The sequence below is a fragment of the Populus alba genome, chromosome 18 (genome assembly GCF_005239225.2).
Source record: "Populus alba chromosome 18, ASM523922v2, whole genome shotgun sequence".
Classification (NCBI taxonomy): Eukaryota; Viridiplantae; Streptophyta; class Magnoliopsida; order Malpighiales; family Salicaceae; genus Populus; species Populus alba.
In genome coordinates, this window is record NC_133301.1 from 12,380,405 (window position 1) to 12,397,082 (window position 16,678).

Sequence of the window (16,678 nt, forward strand, 5' to 3'; positions counted from 1 at the left end):
GGCTATCTAGTGTGGAATTTTACCACCGGCCACCTCCAGGGGCAGAAAATGGATTTACAAGTTTCAAAATTTTGGCCTCCATGGCTTTTCTCTTGTAAATTAATGGGGCAAGCTCCCTTATAGGGACTTGACGATGAGCTTTTTGCGTATGTACACTCATCAGAATACGATGGAAGTAATGGAGGGCGGTGCTGAAAATAAGGCTAGCTTCGGCTGGTTGGTGAATTGTCACGATGAGCAACAAATGAATTAATAATAAAGGCTGCAGTTTTCGTAGCTAATTAACGTGATGTCAACTGCGTCACCTTAAATTTAGAAATGGTTTTTTTTTTTGTTAATTTTTTTTTTATATTATTCTAATATGTTGAATTTAAAAAATATTATTTTAATATATTTCTAAATAAAAAATACTTTAAATTATAATCACTATTATAATTTTAAACAGGTTGTTATTAGCTAGATACAGATATTATCTAGCTAGTAATGTGAACGTGGTTTCACCTTGGTCACCATCCCAAGTACCAGCCCTGCATTATTTTCAGCCATAAGCAAGAAAATGGATACAAAGACAGAGTCAAGTATGGATGGCAATGGATTGGGGTTAGAGTTGGATTTTATTATCCATTCATTTTTCTAATCCAGAATGTTAAATCCACATCATCTATCTCTTTGATGGAGACTTTATTTGTATCTGTTGTTTTAATTAAAAAAATAATTTTAAAAAATTAAAAAATATTATTTTAATATATTTTTAAACTCAAACATATTTTTATTCCAAATAAAAATCCAATCCAACCAAATCGGATAGTATCGGATGCTCCGGCGTGCTAGTGAAATCGTCGTCGACCTAAAGGCAAGTCATGCTTATGCGAGGACGAGTAATTAGGAGATCCTCCTATATGTACACAGTCCTCCTCGTATTCAAACTGTACTTACCCCTTAACTAGCCTAATGAAGTTAAGAATCATAACGAGAGACACAGAGCAGCTGTTCCAGGGCATTGATTATATGATTTCTCCTTCAAGTTCAGGAAACAACATCAACAATTTCTGATGACAACAAACAAGTTCAGGTTTCAAGAACCAGAATCCACCCACTTGGTTTCCTCGTTTCAGAATCATTTTTCCTCGTTAACCGAATCATTTTTCCTACAGAAGTGATGAAAAGGTCAGAAGACATCAACAATTTCTGACAACAAACAAGGTTCAGGTTTCAAGAACCAGAATCCACCCACTTGGTTTCATGTTTGTGGCAGTCATTTTTCCTCGTTAACCGAATCGGAAGACCCACAAGTCTCTATCTGTTATCCCTACAGAAGTGATGAAAAGGTCGCCAAATACACTGAACAACATTTGTAGATGAAAATGCAACACGTAATTCCCTTTCCTAATACCCACGTAGTAACTGGAACATCATCGTTTTCCTGCTGGGAGCTAACTGCCATGGTGTGCTATCCTTGAGATCTTTCAGTGCTATATTACCCAATCAGGGACGCATAAACACCATCGGATATTTCTTTTAATCTCTGGGTCCATCATCTAGCAGACAGATGTACCAAAACGCCACGTCATCCCCTAAGCATGCTCGATTAACCAAGATTATCTTCTTTTTATTACAGCCAACAATCCACTAATCAAGTCCTTTCCCACAAGCAAACAACAAGAATCCAAAAGGTGTTACGATGTTAGGCCTGTAGCTGACATGTACAGCACAATGCTGTGCAGCTTGTAACATTGCTTACGTGCCATTTCGCACGTGGACACTTTTTCATCCGCTATTCGTTGTGTTTCGTAGTCAACCATCACAGGCGCCAAACGGACGTTTCACACATTCAACGGCAGTTAGGCACAAGAATTCTCTTTAGCCAGCTGAGCTTAAGCGTCTTGCTAGCTCCTTTATAATGAACGTGTCAAAGCTATATATCGTCTTCAGGCCATGGTGGTGCATTGCTCATTCTCTACCGGCTCCCTCTCTTTCCTCTTGCATTTGAAACCTCTTTCCTTGAGTTTCTTTAACTCGAAGAGGTCGACCAAGAATCAAAATGGGTTCTTGTAAATTCTCCATGTTTAGTTTCCTTTGTTTGATCATCATTCTGTTCGTGGTTTATGGGGAAGAGATAAGTCCCCAGCTTGTTAAGGAGAGAATCTCATTGCTTTCTTTCAAGTCTGATGTAGTATTAGATCCTGAAGGTGCGCTTGAGAGCTGGAACTCTTCAGGTATTCATGTTTGCAACTGGACAGGAGTCAAGTGCAACAATGCTAGTGATCGTGTTGTCCAGCTTGACCTAAGTGGCCTGTCACTTCGTGGCAGGATTTCTCCGGTTCTTGCGAATCTTTCTTCTTTGTTGGTTCTTGATTTGTCAAGGAACTTCTTTGAAGGCCATATTCCAGCAGAGTTGGGTGATCTTCTCCAGTTAAGACAGCTCAGTTTATCATGGAATCTTCTCGGTGGAAACATTCCCGAGGAGTTGGGATTTCTTCATCAATTAGTATATCTTGATTTGGGAAATAACAGGCTTGCTGGTGATATTCCTGCACCACTTTTCTGCAACGGGTCTTCTTCTTTGCAGTATATGGACCTTTCTAACAATTCTTTAACTGGAAAAATTCCTTTGAATAATGAATGTAAGCTTGGTGCTTTGAGGTTTCTTTTGCTTTGGTCTAATAGACTAGTTGGTCGGGTCCCTCGAGCACTTTCTAACTCCTCCAATCTTGAATGGCTCGATTTGGAGTCAAATATGCTGAGTGGGGAATTGCCTTCAGAGATTGTACGCAAAATGCCAAAGTTACAGTTCCTCTATTTGTCTTACAATGACTTTGTTAGCCATGATGGTAACACAAATCTTGAACCCTTTTTTGCTTCTTTAGTTAATTCATCTAACCTTCAGGAGCTTGAATTAGCAGGAAATAACCTTCTTGGAGAGATACCTCCTATTATTGGTGATCTTTCTACCAACTGTGTACAGATTCATCTAGAAGAGAATATTCTTTATGGCTCCATACCCTCTAGCATTTCAAATCTTGTCAACCTCACCCTCTTAAACTTGTCTAGTAACCTTTTGAATGGTACTATCCCACCAGAACTATGTCGTATGGGAAAACTAGAGAGGGTTTATTTATCAAACAATTCACTCTCTGGTGAAATTCCAGCAGCTCTTGCTAACATTTCCCATTTAGGCCTCCTTGACTTGTCAAAAAACAAACTTACAGGCTCCATCCCAGACAGTTTTGCCTACCTTTCACAGCTTCGGAGACTCTTTCTCTATGAAAATCAACTGTCAGGAACCATACCGCCAAGCTTGGGACAATGTGTCAACTTGGAGATCCTAGACCTTTCTAGCAATGACATTTCTGGGACAATTCCTAGTGAAGTTGCAGGATTGAGGAGCTTGAAGTTGTATTTGAATTTGTCAAGAAATCATTTACATGGGCCTTTACCACTTGAGCTGAGTAAAATGGACATGGTGCTAGCAATCGATCTATCTTCCAACAATCTCTCTGGCACAATCCCGCCACAACTTGGAAGCTGCATTGCACTGGAGTACCTTAACCTTTCAGGCAATGTCTTAGAAGGCCTTCTTCCTGCTACAATAGGGCAGCTGCCTTATCTTAAAGAACTCGACGTATCTTCAAACCAATTGAGTGGCAATATACCACAATCTATTGAGGAATCGCCGACTTTCAAGCATCTCAACTTCTCTTTCAACAAGTTCTCTGGGAACATATCAAACAAGGGAGCATTTTCTTCCTTGACAATAGACTCCTTCCGTGGCAATGATGGCCTTTGCGGAGAAATAAAGGGCATGCCCAACTGCCAGAGGAGAAATGCTCATCTTTCATTTATTTTACCTGTCCTACTGTCACTGTTTGCTACTCCCTTATTATGCATGTTTGCATACCCCCTCGTACTCAGGTTAAGGTTCAGAAGGCAAATGGTGATACTCAATGGAGGCGACTTGGGAGATGAGGATAAAGAAACAAAAGACCTCAAACATCCAAGAATCTCGTATCGAGAGCTTATTGAAGCTACAGGGGGTTTTAGCGCCTCAAGCCTAATAGGTTCAGGCCAGTTTGGCCATGTCTACAAGGGCGTTCTTCAAGACAATACAAGGATAGCTGTTAAGGTATTGGATTCAAAGGCAACTGGAGAAATTTCAGGAAGTTTCAAAAGAGAATGCCAAGTACTAAAGAGGGCCAAACACAGAAATTTGATCAAGATCATCACAATATGCAGCAAGCCAGACTTTAAGGCTTTTGTCCTTCCTCTCATGTCAAATGGGAGCCTGGAAGGGCATTTATACCCAAGCCATGGACTAAATACAGGGCTGGATTTGATTCAGTTGGTTAGCATATGTAACGATGTGGCTCAAGGAGTGGCCTATTTGCACCACTATTCTCCTGTTAGGGTAGTGCACTGTGATCTCAAGCCAAGCAATATTCTTCTGGATGAAGATATGACAGCTTTGGTAGCTGACTTTGGAATCGCAAGATTGATTAAAGGTGCTGATGATAGTAATTCAACGGATGATTCAGTGTTCCTTAGCTCATCTGATGGATTGTTGTGTGGATCTGTCGGCTATATTGCCCCTGGTATGTTCTTACTTTTTGCAACAACTTGGTATTATTTCTAAATTATGAAATGATTTATAATTCATGTTCCTCATGGGGAGAGAGGAACATTTTCAAATACCTTGTTACGTTTATTAATAATTTCCTTGTCAACTTGATCTCAAGCAGAATATGGAATGGGAAAGCGTGCTTCAACTCAAGGAGATGTTTACAGTTTTGGAGTCCTCCTGCTAGAAATTATAACAGGAAGGCGCCCTACAGATGTTCTATTTCATGAAGGTTCAAGCTTGCATGAATGGGTTAAGAGTCACTATCCCCACAAGCTCCAGCCCATAGTTGATCAAGCAGTGCTTAGGTGTGCTCCATCTGTCATGCCCGTATCCTCTAACAAAATATGGAGTGATGTAATCTTGGAATTGATTGAGCTTGGTCTTGTTTGCACACAAAATAACCCTTCAACAAGACCAAGCATGCTAGATGTAGCCAATGAAATGGGTAGCCTAAAGCAGTATCTCTCTAACCCTCCCTCCCTCCCTGGTGATTGAATAATCATATCCTAAAGCTAGTGCTTCTTGAATTTGCAATGGCACTGAAAGTAGTTTCATCTTAGAAACTTCTAATCGTTGTACTTATTTGTTTGATTATTTTCATGGTAATAAATGGATTTTAATTCAATGCAATAGCCGTAGTTTTGACGTTTTCGCAGTAGTGTATTCTTGGGTTATTTTCATTACCTTAAACAGAAGTTTCCTGGTGAGGTGAAAACACCAGACAGGTATATTGTTAAATCATAAAGAAAATCTTCTTTCAACCATCCAAAGGATTTTTTAAACTGGAAAACAATTCTTCTATCCCTTACTAGTCATATTTTTAATCACAACCAACCAAAAACTTCCTTTGATTTGTTGATTTTTTTAATAGATTTCACTAGATTGTGAGCTCTGAATCACAGTTCAACTATGAAATAGGTAGGCATTGATGCTTCAACCTATGTCTTTCTTCTTCCAGATTATTCTGGTTAAGAAATATCAGCATTTTGTTTGTGTTGTCAGTGATTTTTCTATAATCAAGAAAAAGCACTAGGATCCCTTTTAATTAGCCTACCTATCATATGAATTTGCCTAAATTAAGTGATTAGTGGAAGATTATAATAATAAGCCTATATGCTCAGTACTTCCATATCAATCATAAAAAGCACTCGGAACCTTTTCATCACTTTCTCATAGAATACGGAGAAAGTATCCCTTGACACAATGGTTGCTGCAGTAGGTCAAATTGTCTCTGAAACTATATTAACTAAGAAACTCTGGTCACAATCAAAGTCAAATAGGGATGCCAAAGAAGGTCGAAAGCATTCGATCGAGACTATCCTGGAGACAGATTTCATATGCAATGTACTATGAATTAGGTTGCTGTCCTAATCTCTAATAAACTAAATTGTGTGCTTGCTTGCCTGGAAAAACACGAACTGCCAATATCTTGCTATAGTTTTCTCTAATTGGCAGCTTGGTTAAGTGACCATCAGAATTCATACACCTACCATCACCTCCTCTTCCTTCCCCCCCTCTACTTTTGTCTTATAATGAAATATGTGGGAAAAAATCACAGGCAATCACAAACAATTAATTTCTTAGCATGACCTCAGCAAACCAATGATTCTCTTCCTTCCCTGTACTACTAAAGCAACCAAAAATGTTTCAGGTATTGGTACGCTATCTACTTACATTAGTTAGTACAGCTACCAATGAAACAGTTCCTGTCACCTTCTGAAAATTGAAAGCTGTGTTCATAAGGGAAATTGAAAAGGAGCATAATTCCTGGCCTCAGATCAGTAATAACTGGTAATTTGTGCACCTGCAACGTACATGCAAATGATATCATTGCTGGTGTAACCATGCCTAGTAAATCTCAGGTGCCAGTTATTTGCTCCTGTTTCACATGTTATGGAGTTTTCAATCCTTGATCTCACAATGAATTACTTCTTTCACAAAATTCCAACAGATTTTATTTTATTTTTGTAATAATTCATTCAAAATTTAAATCCGTTGTCCCACCAGAAGTCAAAGAACTAAAGAATATGCTAGACCAATACCATTAGCCTCTTGCACCTTCCAAGGTCTAATTTCTCCAGTAATAATTTCTTCCTCATCGCACAAGTATTAAACTTTTTTTAACCAAATTAAATTTAATGTATTTTTTTAAGGGTACAACATGGAGGTGAAATAATCATTCCAAAGTGAGTAGCCTTATGGAGATAAATTAAATCTGTTTACAAACAAGGGCTCTATGACTTTTAGTGCCCAACTATGAATTAAGCTGCAGTCACACATCACCTTCGGCGCTCATACAGGTAGAGTTCAAGATAATCATCATATATAGGTCTTTCGAGATAGAATTCTTACATTAATGTCACTCCAAAATATGTCATTTTTTTTCAAAGTTACATTAAATGTGGCGAATATTTGGGAGTTATTAAGAAATATCCAGGTGAGGTTTTTCACAAAGATTGTATCTAGCAAGAGATGTTGACAAACTGGGGCTTAATTTTATCAACATTCCTCACAGTTTTCAGCTTTCAACAATACATCTGTTTTTTCTGCAATTTTCCAATAAGTCTTGCTGGATTGATTCATTACGCCTCCCATTTCAGAAATGTTTTCCTGAGAACGAGACAGTTCTTGTACAAATTCAAAAAAAAAAAAAAATCTATTATGCTGTATCCTCAAGTTTCAGTAAATTGAAGGTCTCTTTTCTCAGTCATAGCACGTGTTGTGAACCATTTACAGAAGAAATTGTTAGTAAGAGATAAAATATCCCAAGAAAAGGCCTACTCAATGCTGAAGTATCTGTAGAGCATTAGTGCAATAATGACATGGGGTTAGGTACTTAGGTAGCTACCAAAATGCCTACAGACCGACAGCAGGGAATTATGAACCGCGGTAGCAGAATCTGGCCTCTGAATTCGGAAGTTCATAGACATTTATAGATACCATTTGAGACATAAACAAACCAACCTCCCGAAGAAGATGAGAAAAAAAGCAAAAGATTTCATGATCTCTGCCTCCTCCTCACTTTGACAACCTTCTTCCACAGAGAAAGGAGTCTTCCAGAAACTGCAAAGCTCATCCACTATTCTTAGTCATTGCACTCACGAAGATAATCTAATCAGGCATAAAAGTTACAAAGTATTATTGAGTTCTAGAGGAAGATCGAAAGAGTAGTTCTAAAGCAGTTGTAAATGATAGCATAGTCCAGTGTTTAGCCCACTAGCTACAGGGAGTGCATAAAATACTCCTTGAGCATGATGAAAGAGGAAAGTTAAAGTGATATAGTGCTCCATGATAGTGACTTCCATAACCAGCGTGTTTCACAAATCTCTTTCTGCTACAGATGTTAGATTAATTTACAGAGAAACTTGTTCTGTCAAAACAAACATGTAAGAACATTAGGGACCAAACGTAATATCCCGAACCATACAAGCAGTGCATGAGGATGCAAAACAAAGAATATAGACGTTGAGACGAAGAAGGAAAATCACAAGACCATGAAGATTATATTTGAATTCTGCTAGCCACATACAATTAGGTTGTATTTGATATGTTCAGCAGGACATGATAAAATCGGAAAGGACAAATTGTGAAGTGTTTGATATACACTTGAGATAATACTGCAAACTGAGAGAATAAATCAAGCTGCTTGTGGATTTTTAAGCAAAAAGAACATGGTATTGGAAAATATCCATGGATGAGTAGTTTGCATTTGTGTATTTTTACAGGGTAATGTCCAGAAAAAGACAAGACCAATTTACTAAATTCTTTTCATGTCATCCTAAATTCCACACAAAAAAGACAAGCCAGTTTACCTTCATGGGAATAATGTCCAAAAGCTCTGCCCCATCACACACATTGGCTTGATGGCTGTCGATTCAAAACAATCCTCACACTCGTTATAATCACCCCAAGTCGCAAAACAACCGGATAATCTAATAAAAAAAAGAGCAGAAATCACTAAATACTATATACCTCAAGAACCATCTCAAAGGCCTAATGGAACTTATTTTCTCTCATCACAAAAAAGTAAAGGCGCTCTCTTGAAGATTGAATTGATTCATCATCTTTAGCTTATGTTCAAATGATTTTGGGTTAGTTTTGATGTTAAAGTTTAGCTCTAAGTTTTTGTTGGTGGTTTTCATGGATGAAAGTTTGCTTTGAAGTGTGTTGGAGCTTGACTTGACTTTGTAGATTTCATCTTTAATCCTTGTTCATATATAATTTCATGGTTGTTAGTTAGGTTTCAAATGATTCTTAGTCAGGACCAGTGTCAAAAGGCTCATCATAAATTTTGTTTCTCATCCTTCATTTTGTTTACGTGGTCTCGAATATTTTTCAGTAAAAAATATGATCTTTGAGTAAAAAATATGATCTTGTTTCTGGTTTTTCTTGTTTATAATTTCAAAAGTCTTGACTTTCCGACTGGTCAAAGTTTAATTATATTTCAATATATATTTTTTTGAAGCAATTATATTTCAATCATAATCATCATGGAAATTGTTTTTATTGGTACTTAAAATTAACTCAGTAAAATAAAATGCTAAATCAATAAGACGTTGGAACCAAATTATACCCATCATTACTATACTAATTAGGTAATAAAAAAGGAATCTGGATGATTTCGGAAATCTTTTTAATAAGAATTGGGCCTATTTTTTTTATTACTAATTCAGTGGTCATGTCTTTTAGAAATAGAATCTTTGTTTTCTTTGTTTTTAATAACCTTCATAATTAACATAATGTAAAAATATAGATAACAGATTATTTTTTGTTAGGGTGTCATTTTTATTATTTTTATATGTTGATATTCGATTTTTTTTTTTTGTCTAATTAACTACAATAAAGAAAATTTGAAGATAAGTATATATATATATATCCTTTCGTAAAAACTATTGAAATTGTTTTGATTGGTTCAAGTGTAAAAAATATTTAAATCATCATTGGATCCACATCTTGAATAAAATAGTTTTCGATTGTCAGATTTAATTATATTTCAACTATAATCATCATTGAAAGTTTTTCTGAAGGATCCATAAGTTTATTGTAATAATTTTTTTAATATATTTATATTTTTTTTTAATTTCATCCTTTAACATTATGTTTATTAGAGATTGAACATCATAATTTTTTTTAATTTACTTTTTATAAAATAATTTCAGTCTCATAACCCGGACCATGAGTTCCTTAGGTTAACTACATTGACTCGAGTTTTTTTTTTCTATTTGATTTTTTTTTTAGTTTCATCTTTTAACATTTTATTTATTAAGAATTAGGATTTTGTAATTTATTTTAATTTATTTTATATAATGTTATCCCTATCTCATGAATCGAGTCATGGGTTTAGTGGGTAAAATTGGGTTGACTCAAGTCTGTTTTTTTGTGTCTTTTTTCAATTGATTTTTCAATTTGAATTTTATCCTTTAATATTATATTTATTGAAAATTGGACATCATATTTGTTTTTTAATTTTTCTTTTATTAGATTATATCAATCTCATGCCCTAGACCGCAAGCTTGACAAGTTGACCCAGTGTTTTTCTTTTTTATAATTGATTTTTTTTTTTAATTTCATCCTTTAAAATTGAGTTAATTAAGAATTAGGCTTCATAATTTATTTTATTTTTCTTTTTATAATATTATTCCTCTCTCATGATTTGAATCATGTCTTTGATGAGTTAACTCGAGTTGACTCAAGCTGTTTACTTAAGTTGTTTTTTTTGTGAACTTTTTTAATCAATTTTTTAGTTTCAATTACATCTTTCAATATTAGGTTTATTAGGGGATTGAATTTCATAATTCTTTTCAATTTACTTTTTATGAGGTTAACCTAGATTGAATTAAGTTGTTTTTTAACCTTTTTTTGATCGATTCTTTAGTTTCAATTACATCCTTTAACATTATGTTTATTAGTGATTGAGCTTCATATTTTTTTTTTAATTTTTTTTTTATGAGGTTATTCTAGTCTCATGTGATGAGCTAACTTAGTTAACTTGAGTTTTTTTTTCTTTTTCTAATTAACTTTTTTTCTTAATTTTACCCTTTAATATTATGTTCGTTGGAAATTAGACATCAAGATTTGTTTTGTTTTACTTTCTATGAGGTTATCTCTCTTTCATGACTCAGGTCATAGATTTGGTGAGTTAACCCAAGTTAACTCAAGTTGTTTTTTGTGTCCTTTTTAAAAATTGATTTTTTTATTTTTAACCTTATTAACGTTAGGTTGATTGAGAATTAAGATTCATAATTTATTTTAATTTGTTTTTATTGGGTTATTTTGATCTTATAATCTAGATCACGAGCTTAGCAGATTAACTTGGGTTAAAGCATGTCATTTTTTATTGATTTATTTTTAATTTTACACTTCAACATTGAGTTTATTATAAATCAAGCTTTATAATTTATTTTAATTTGTTTTCTATGAAGTTATCATAGTCTCATGAACTAATATACAAATTGACAATTCAACTCGAATCGATCTAATATGTTATTGTTTCAATATTGATAAAAAAGATCTTGACTTAAATATTTATTTTTAGTCAAACTATATTTTTATCAGTCATTCGAGTTGTTTTTAAAACCGCCAAGTTAACTGGGTCAATCCCCTCATGATTTAAAAAATTTATACTAGAAAAAATATTAACAACGTCTAGATATTTTTTTTAACATTAAAAACCCATAGCATAGCATGGGACAATTATCTAATGAAATACTAGAACAGAGATGAATAAAAAAATCTATTGAGAAAGAGAGAGTAGAAAACATTTATATTGTTTTATGGGTGTTTGGTATGTATAAATTGATAGTCCATGTGTATAATAATATAATGATGAGACCATTTTAGAATATTTATATAATTATATTTATAAATATATTGGACATCATCACTATCCTTGTCAACTTATCATATAATATTTGTTGCGAAAATAAAAATATTAAAAGAGAAAGAAATATAAATGATAGAGAAATCACTAATGTTTGAAGACATTGCAATATATGAATGCCTTAAATGATTATCATTTTAAAATTATTTATTAATACTTAATATTGTCAATAAGTTCTTACACATCACTTCCCTGATTCCAATAAGAGAAAACAACGAGTATCACATGCAGCAGAGTGATATGTGACATGGTTAGAGTTGTGCACCGGTGAAAATGAGCGTGGTGATTTTTATTTTTATTTTCCTCAAGTATTAAATGAGTGATGGCTGTAGTATCAAGCTTGTCATTCACCAGAATGGTTGTGTCCGGTCACGTTACCTCTATAGTAAGAGGATTTTATTTTATTTTTTGAGAAAGTTAAGATACATATAAAAATAATATGAAAAGTATACCCAAGAAATACAATGAATCTACACATGGGGTTGTGACCTAGTGGTTGAAGGGATTTGTTCCCTTCCTCCACACCAGGGTTCAAGCTCCACTTGTGTACGCCTGTCACCCCCGCGGTGCTTTACATGCTCACTGGGCTTGCAGGATGTTCAGTAAACCCGGGAATTAGTTGTGGTGCGCGCAAGCTGGCCCAGACACCCCGAGTTACCAAAAAAAAAAAAAGATATACAATGAATCTGTTATTGAGATTCAAAAGTCATGAAGCCTATAAAATTAGGGTAAATAAATTGCAAGAAAGCTCAAAAACTAAATAACATCAAACCAAAATAAAACAAAAAAACTAAATAACATCAAACCAAAATAAAACAACATAAATAAATATTTATGAGTATTCCTCTCAAGTAAATTGTGGCAGAAAATAACAATCATGCTAGAATATACATGAAGTCCTTCTCCCGAAACTGAAGAGAAGCCCATTAAAGAAACGGGTATTGTGACATAGAAGGCCAAGGTAATAAAGTTTATCTTGTCTGAGATCTCTCTCTATCTTGCAGCTAAGAAGCACTCAAAAATAAATGATTATAAGTCTCCAAATATAAACCTTATAAGATACATACCACAAAGGTGATGATCTAAAAAGTTTATAGTCTGTTCATAGTGTGTAGACGATCCAAAGAGATAAGCTATAAGATGAAGGAGTGTCGTGGGATATGTCCTGGAAACCAGAGAAGATGTCTTGACTTGTCCAAACATAATGATCCATAGAGCTAACCCAGGGATGGAATCTAATACAATCCCAAATCTGTTGGAGATCCGAACTACGAGAAGCAAAGTCTAAACCGCCATCCTTAATAATGTTTGTGTCTTTTGCATCCCAAGACAATCCAGTAGATGATAGAGTCCTCAGTCGTGACTTATGATCCTATAAGTTTGCTAGACAAATGGTGTTCTTGTTTAACATTGAGGATCGAAAGACAACTCGTCAAGTAAAATGATTACTAGTGATTAAATCTCGGAAGAGAATACTTAATCAGAGGGGTAAAAAGAAGACGACATCTACTCTTCATAATTCTGCCTTAAATGAAGACAACTAGCCGACCAGAAGACACAAGCAATAGAAATTGTGAATATATACAATGCAGCTATGAAACAAATACATAAATCACTTAAAATTCAATTCCTGACATGCAAATTGCACATTTAGAGATCACTTGGTACCTCATTTGGAGGAAGGAAAATGAAACCAGAAACAGCCTTGCTCTCCACACTCATGAACTGGAATTGAGAGTTCTACATCACTCAAAATTTGTCAAGCCACTTAAAAATTTATGTTAGACTGTAAGAAATGGACATAGAGCATATACAGATTGAGAAATCGAGCAAAGTGGAGATAGTTGTATAGAATATAATTTACAATCATCATCCCAATATTAGGAGAGAAAACAAAATAAAAATGACAGCATGCCTAAGACATCGTATTGAAATCAAACTTCTTCTGTGATTGATGTTAACTTTGCAACATTTACATTGAATAGGTTTTGTACAACAAATCAAATAAAAAAAAATCCGCAAACTTACTGTATAATATCCACTCTATTCAAGATCAAAACATCATCCTTACAAAGTAGCCCTTGTTGCAGGTGTATCAGAACCCGGAAATTCATAAAAATTCGGTGATTAAGGCAGTAAGAACTTGATTGCTCGAATTAAAACCAAAAGTACAGCATTGCCTGAAAATAAGAATAATATTAGTGTTACGTATCTCTAACTTGACTATGCCTGCATGCATGAGTGGGTGAGAGAGAGAGGAGAACACATACCTCCTGGAGAAGATCTAAAGGTTGCTTATCTGCAGCATGGGGATTTTTTGTTTTTTTCAAACTTCTGATCTCAGACTGTATTGAATTGAGCTGTTCTCGTATCTCCTTCAACAAATTCAATTCCTCTTCCCCTTCAGAAATAATTTCTTGACTTGTATTGTTTCTTACTCTCTCAAGCCTCTCAACTCTCTGACTCAGCTGTTGATACTCAGCTTGAGAATTGCTTGCACTAATTGCTGGGCGGCTCACGGGAGACACATTGCGGTGAAAACTTGCCCGATCTTTTGGCCTAGGCAATTTCTTCTCATGGACCGTGGAAAGCACCATTGCCTTTACCAGGTCCCTTTCATCTTTATTAGGCATTATCAGAACATCCTCGGATACCATATCTGGCTTTTGAAGCCTGTTTTCACCTTCCAAGGTCATTTTGTGACGTTCTTTCACAGGATGTTCAGAAACTTTGCAACTCTCGATCGTTTGTGGGACTTCAAAAATATCCTGAACACTTTCCCGTGAATCCTGATGCTGTTTAACATTGTCCGAATGAGTAGAATTTTCCGTTCTTGTTAGATCGCCGGATGTGCCAGTGCCCATTTGTGCAAACAATGACGGAGACCAAGTGCCACCCTTCCAGATTGCAGAGTTTTTCCTACTGGGATCTTTGTCGTCAGAAATCTCTTTTACCCGTTCATCCAACCTTTTGATCTGCTCCCAATATGATCCAGCGTGTGCACCAGAAGGGCTCCCTGATTTCATCTCTGAATCATTAGCTTCTCGAATTGCAATTTCCTCCGCATTCATTTGCATTGTATCTAGCACAGGGACTATAGATTTTTTCCTTTCAATATTACTTTTATTGTAACTGGCATCCTTGATTGAAACCTGAGGCGGAGAGTTGAATCTCCTTACATTTCCATTGGCACCATTTTCCCCAAATAAAGGATCGTTTCTTTGCATTAACAGATTCTCTGGATAAGTATTCTCGTACACGCACAAATCATTACACCCCATGCTTAAAAGTCTGTACCTATAAGCCTGAACTTGGTATTCAAGAGATGCAATCTCCAGTTCTCTCTGATATATGAGGTCTTCTACGATTGCCAGAGCCTCTTCTGCATGACACATCTTTTCCTCTGCCATTCTCTTATATTGGCTTGCTTCCATCTTCAGTGAAGCCTTTTCACCTTGCAACCGCAATATCATAGATAAAGCTTCGCTGGCTGCAGTGGCTGAGGCTTCTCTTTCCTCATCTAGCTCTGCATAAAGGGTTTGCAGAAGATGTTGCTGTGTATAAAGGGCTTCTTTCAGAGCTGCTATATTAGTTTCACGCGCCGGTAATAAACTACTTCCATCCATGAGCAATAAATTAAATGGCGACTACTGCCTGTGCACAAAATAGCATCAACTCTTTTTTAGTCTCAATAACCCATCAACAGTTTTCCTTGTTCATCTCAAATTTCGCTTAGTATCTCCAGAAACAAAAACAGTGAATTAAAAAATCATACTAGAAAGCACTTATGAGAGTTTAAGCAAGCAGATAGGCTAGTGCAAAGGGTCAACAACTTACCCTCCCTTGCTAGCTAACACATTTGCACGCAACAGTTGTAAATATTTTGGTTATAAATATGAACACAAACATAAATTCCTTTGATCCTTTACACAACTGGGTGGCTCTGTCCCATCTGCACCGCCCTCCCTTCCGAAAACATAACCAAGTGAAAAGGGCGGATTACATCCCATAAACAAGCAATATTTTCATGTGCCACACTTAGATATAGCAGAACAAATAACGTTTTGACAGAAACAAAAGAAGAGATGTTATAATTATTTTCAACTTAATTGTGAAAATATGTATCATAAGCGCCAAAAGGAGGTGCGGAAGAAAAGAACTCAGAGAAATCCCGAAAGATAGAAGAAGAGGGGGTGGGAAATGATAAAAGATATTGGACAAAACAACAGAGAGCACAAAGAATCATTCTATGAAATACGTTAAAAAAGCACAACAAGAAATGAAATTTGAGCCTATAACCTGCAGTTTGTATATTCACTCCTTGGAGCATGACCCAATAGAGAGAAAGAAAAAGCTTTTAGCAAATGGGAACTGTCGTCTTCAACAAATCAAGATATAACACTGTCCGGTCGAGAAACCAAGCAATCCAACCATGAAGCAAATTGCTTCTCTGGAAAAAACGAAAGAATAGCAAAGCAGACCAGATAGGCTTGAAAATTTCAGGCATAAAAACCTGTACAAGAGCTTAGGACAAGACCCCACTTATTTTTAAGCAACCAAAGCAAACCTCATCATTTCCGGACCATCTTTCCAAACATAGCTTATAGAAGTCTCATTGCGTTTCCATTGCTTTTTCTACAAAGCAGATGAGAGATTTGACATAAATGTAAATTTCTTTTTTAAGTTATGTATTCAAATGTTGCTGACATGGGATGCCTTAATTCCTTAACGCATGGATTGAGAATAAAAAGGAAATTAAAAAAAAAAAAAAAAAACAAGTTAAGACAACTATGCACCTGATCTCAATCGATTAACCTTGGTGGCCAAATGACAAGGATAGTTAATCTTCCTGTCACTTGTCAATTAATGCATTAATTGAGGGTTTTTTTTAAAAAAAAAAAAAACAAATAGATTTATGATTACCATGTGGGGGCCTTGGTTGCTTTTTTTCTCAACGGGCGTCTAAGGATATTTATCAAGCTAAAAAATTGTTAAAAGGGGAGGTTTTAACGGCTATTAATAGGCCCCATCAGGGCCATCACCGCCCACGCTGCGGCATCTGAGAGGGGGAGAGGAGTTTAGACAAGCGTCACTATAAAAGCTAATTATGATGGCAGAGTTGTATTCTTTGTATTTATTTATTTTATCTTTATCTTTTTCTTTTTTGAATTTCAAACGTA

At 35.5% G+C, this 16,678-nt stretch overlaps 2 protein-coding genes across 3 annotated transcripts; one reads left to right on the top strand and one right to left on the bottom strand.

Annotated features, from left to right (window-relative positions):
• Positions 1-1,767: 1,767 nt before the first annotated feature.
• LOC118034392 (putative leucine-rich repeat receptor-like serine/threonine-protein kinase At2g24130) lies at positions 1,768-5,270 on the top strand. The gene is made up of 2 exons (XM_035039670.2): positions 1,768-4,589; positions 4,737-5,270. The coding sequence occupies exons 1-2, from the start codon at positions 2,042-2,044 to the stop codon at positions 5,111-5,113; spliced, it is 2,925 nt and encodes a 974-aa protein (XP_034895561.1). The 5' UTR covers positions 1,768-2,041; the 3' UTR covers positions 5,114-5,270.
• An 8,123-nt stretch (positions 5,271-13,393) lies between these two features.
• On the bottom strand, positions 13,394-16,214 carry LOC118034391 (uncharacterized). 2 transcript variants are annotated; one of them, XM_035039669.2, is made up of 3 exons: positions 15,798-16,214; positions 13,769-15,152; positions 13,394-13,678 (listed from the first exon to the last, which is right to left on the bottom strand). In XM_035039669.2, exons 2-3 carry the CDS (start codon positions 15,122-15,124, stop codon positions 13,655-13,657), a joined length of 1,380 nt encoding a protein of 459 aa, XP_034895560.1. In that variant the 5' UTR covers positions 15,125-15,152; positions 15,798-16,214; the 3' UTR covers positions 13,394-13,654. The 2 variants fall into 2 exon arrangements, with proteins under 2 accessions (XP_034895560.1, XP_073262163.1); XM_073406062.1 differs by lacking the exon at positions 15,798-16,214 and having other exon boundaries at positions 13,769-15,791.
• Between the last annotated feature and the right edge of the window lie 464 nt (positions 16,215-16,678).

What these genes read in the sequence shown, in the direction of transcription:
- LOC118034392 (XM_035039670.2), top strand. Translation starts at nt 2,042, where the DNA reads ATGGGTTCTTGTAAATTCTCCATGTTTAGTTTCCTTTGTTTGATCATC. An exon ending in TGTCGGCTATATTGCCCCTG is followed by an intron (nt 4,590 to 4,736) that starts GTATGTTCTTAC and finishes GATCTCAAGCAG; the next exon opens with AATATGGAATGGGAAAGCGT.
- LOC118034391 (XM_035039669.2), bottom strand. Translation starts at nt 15,124, where the DNA reads ATGGATGGAAGTAGTTTATTACCGGCGCGTGAAACTAATATAGCAGCT. An exon ending in CTTTAGATCTTCTCCAGGAG is followed by an intron (nt 13,679 to 13,768) that starts GTATGTGTTCTC and finishes TCTTATTTTCAG; the next exon opens with GCAATGCTGTACTTTTGGTT.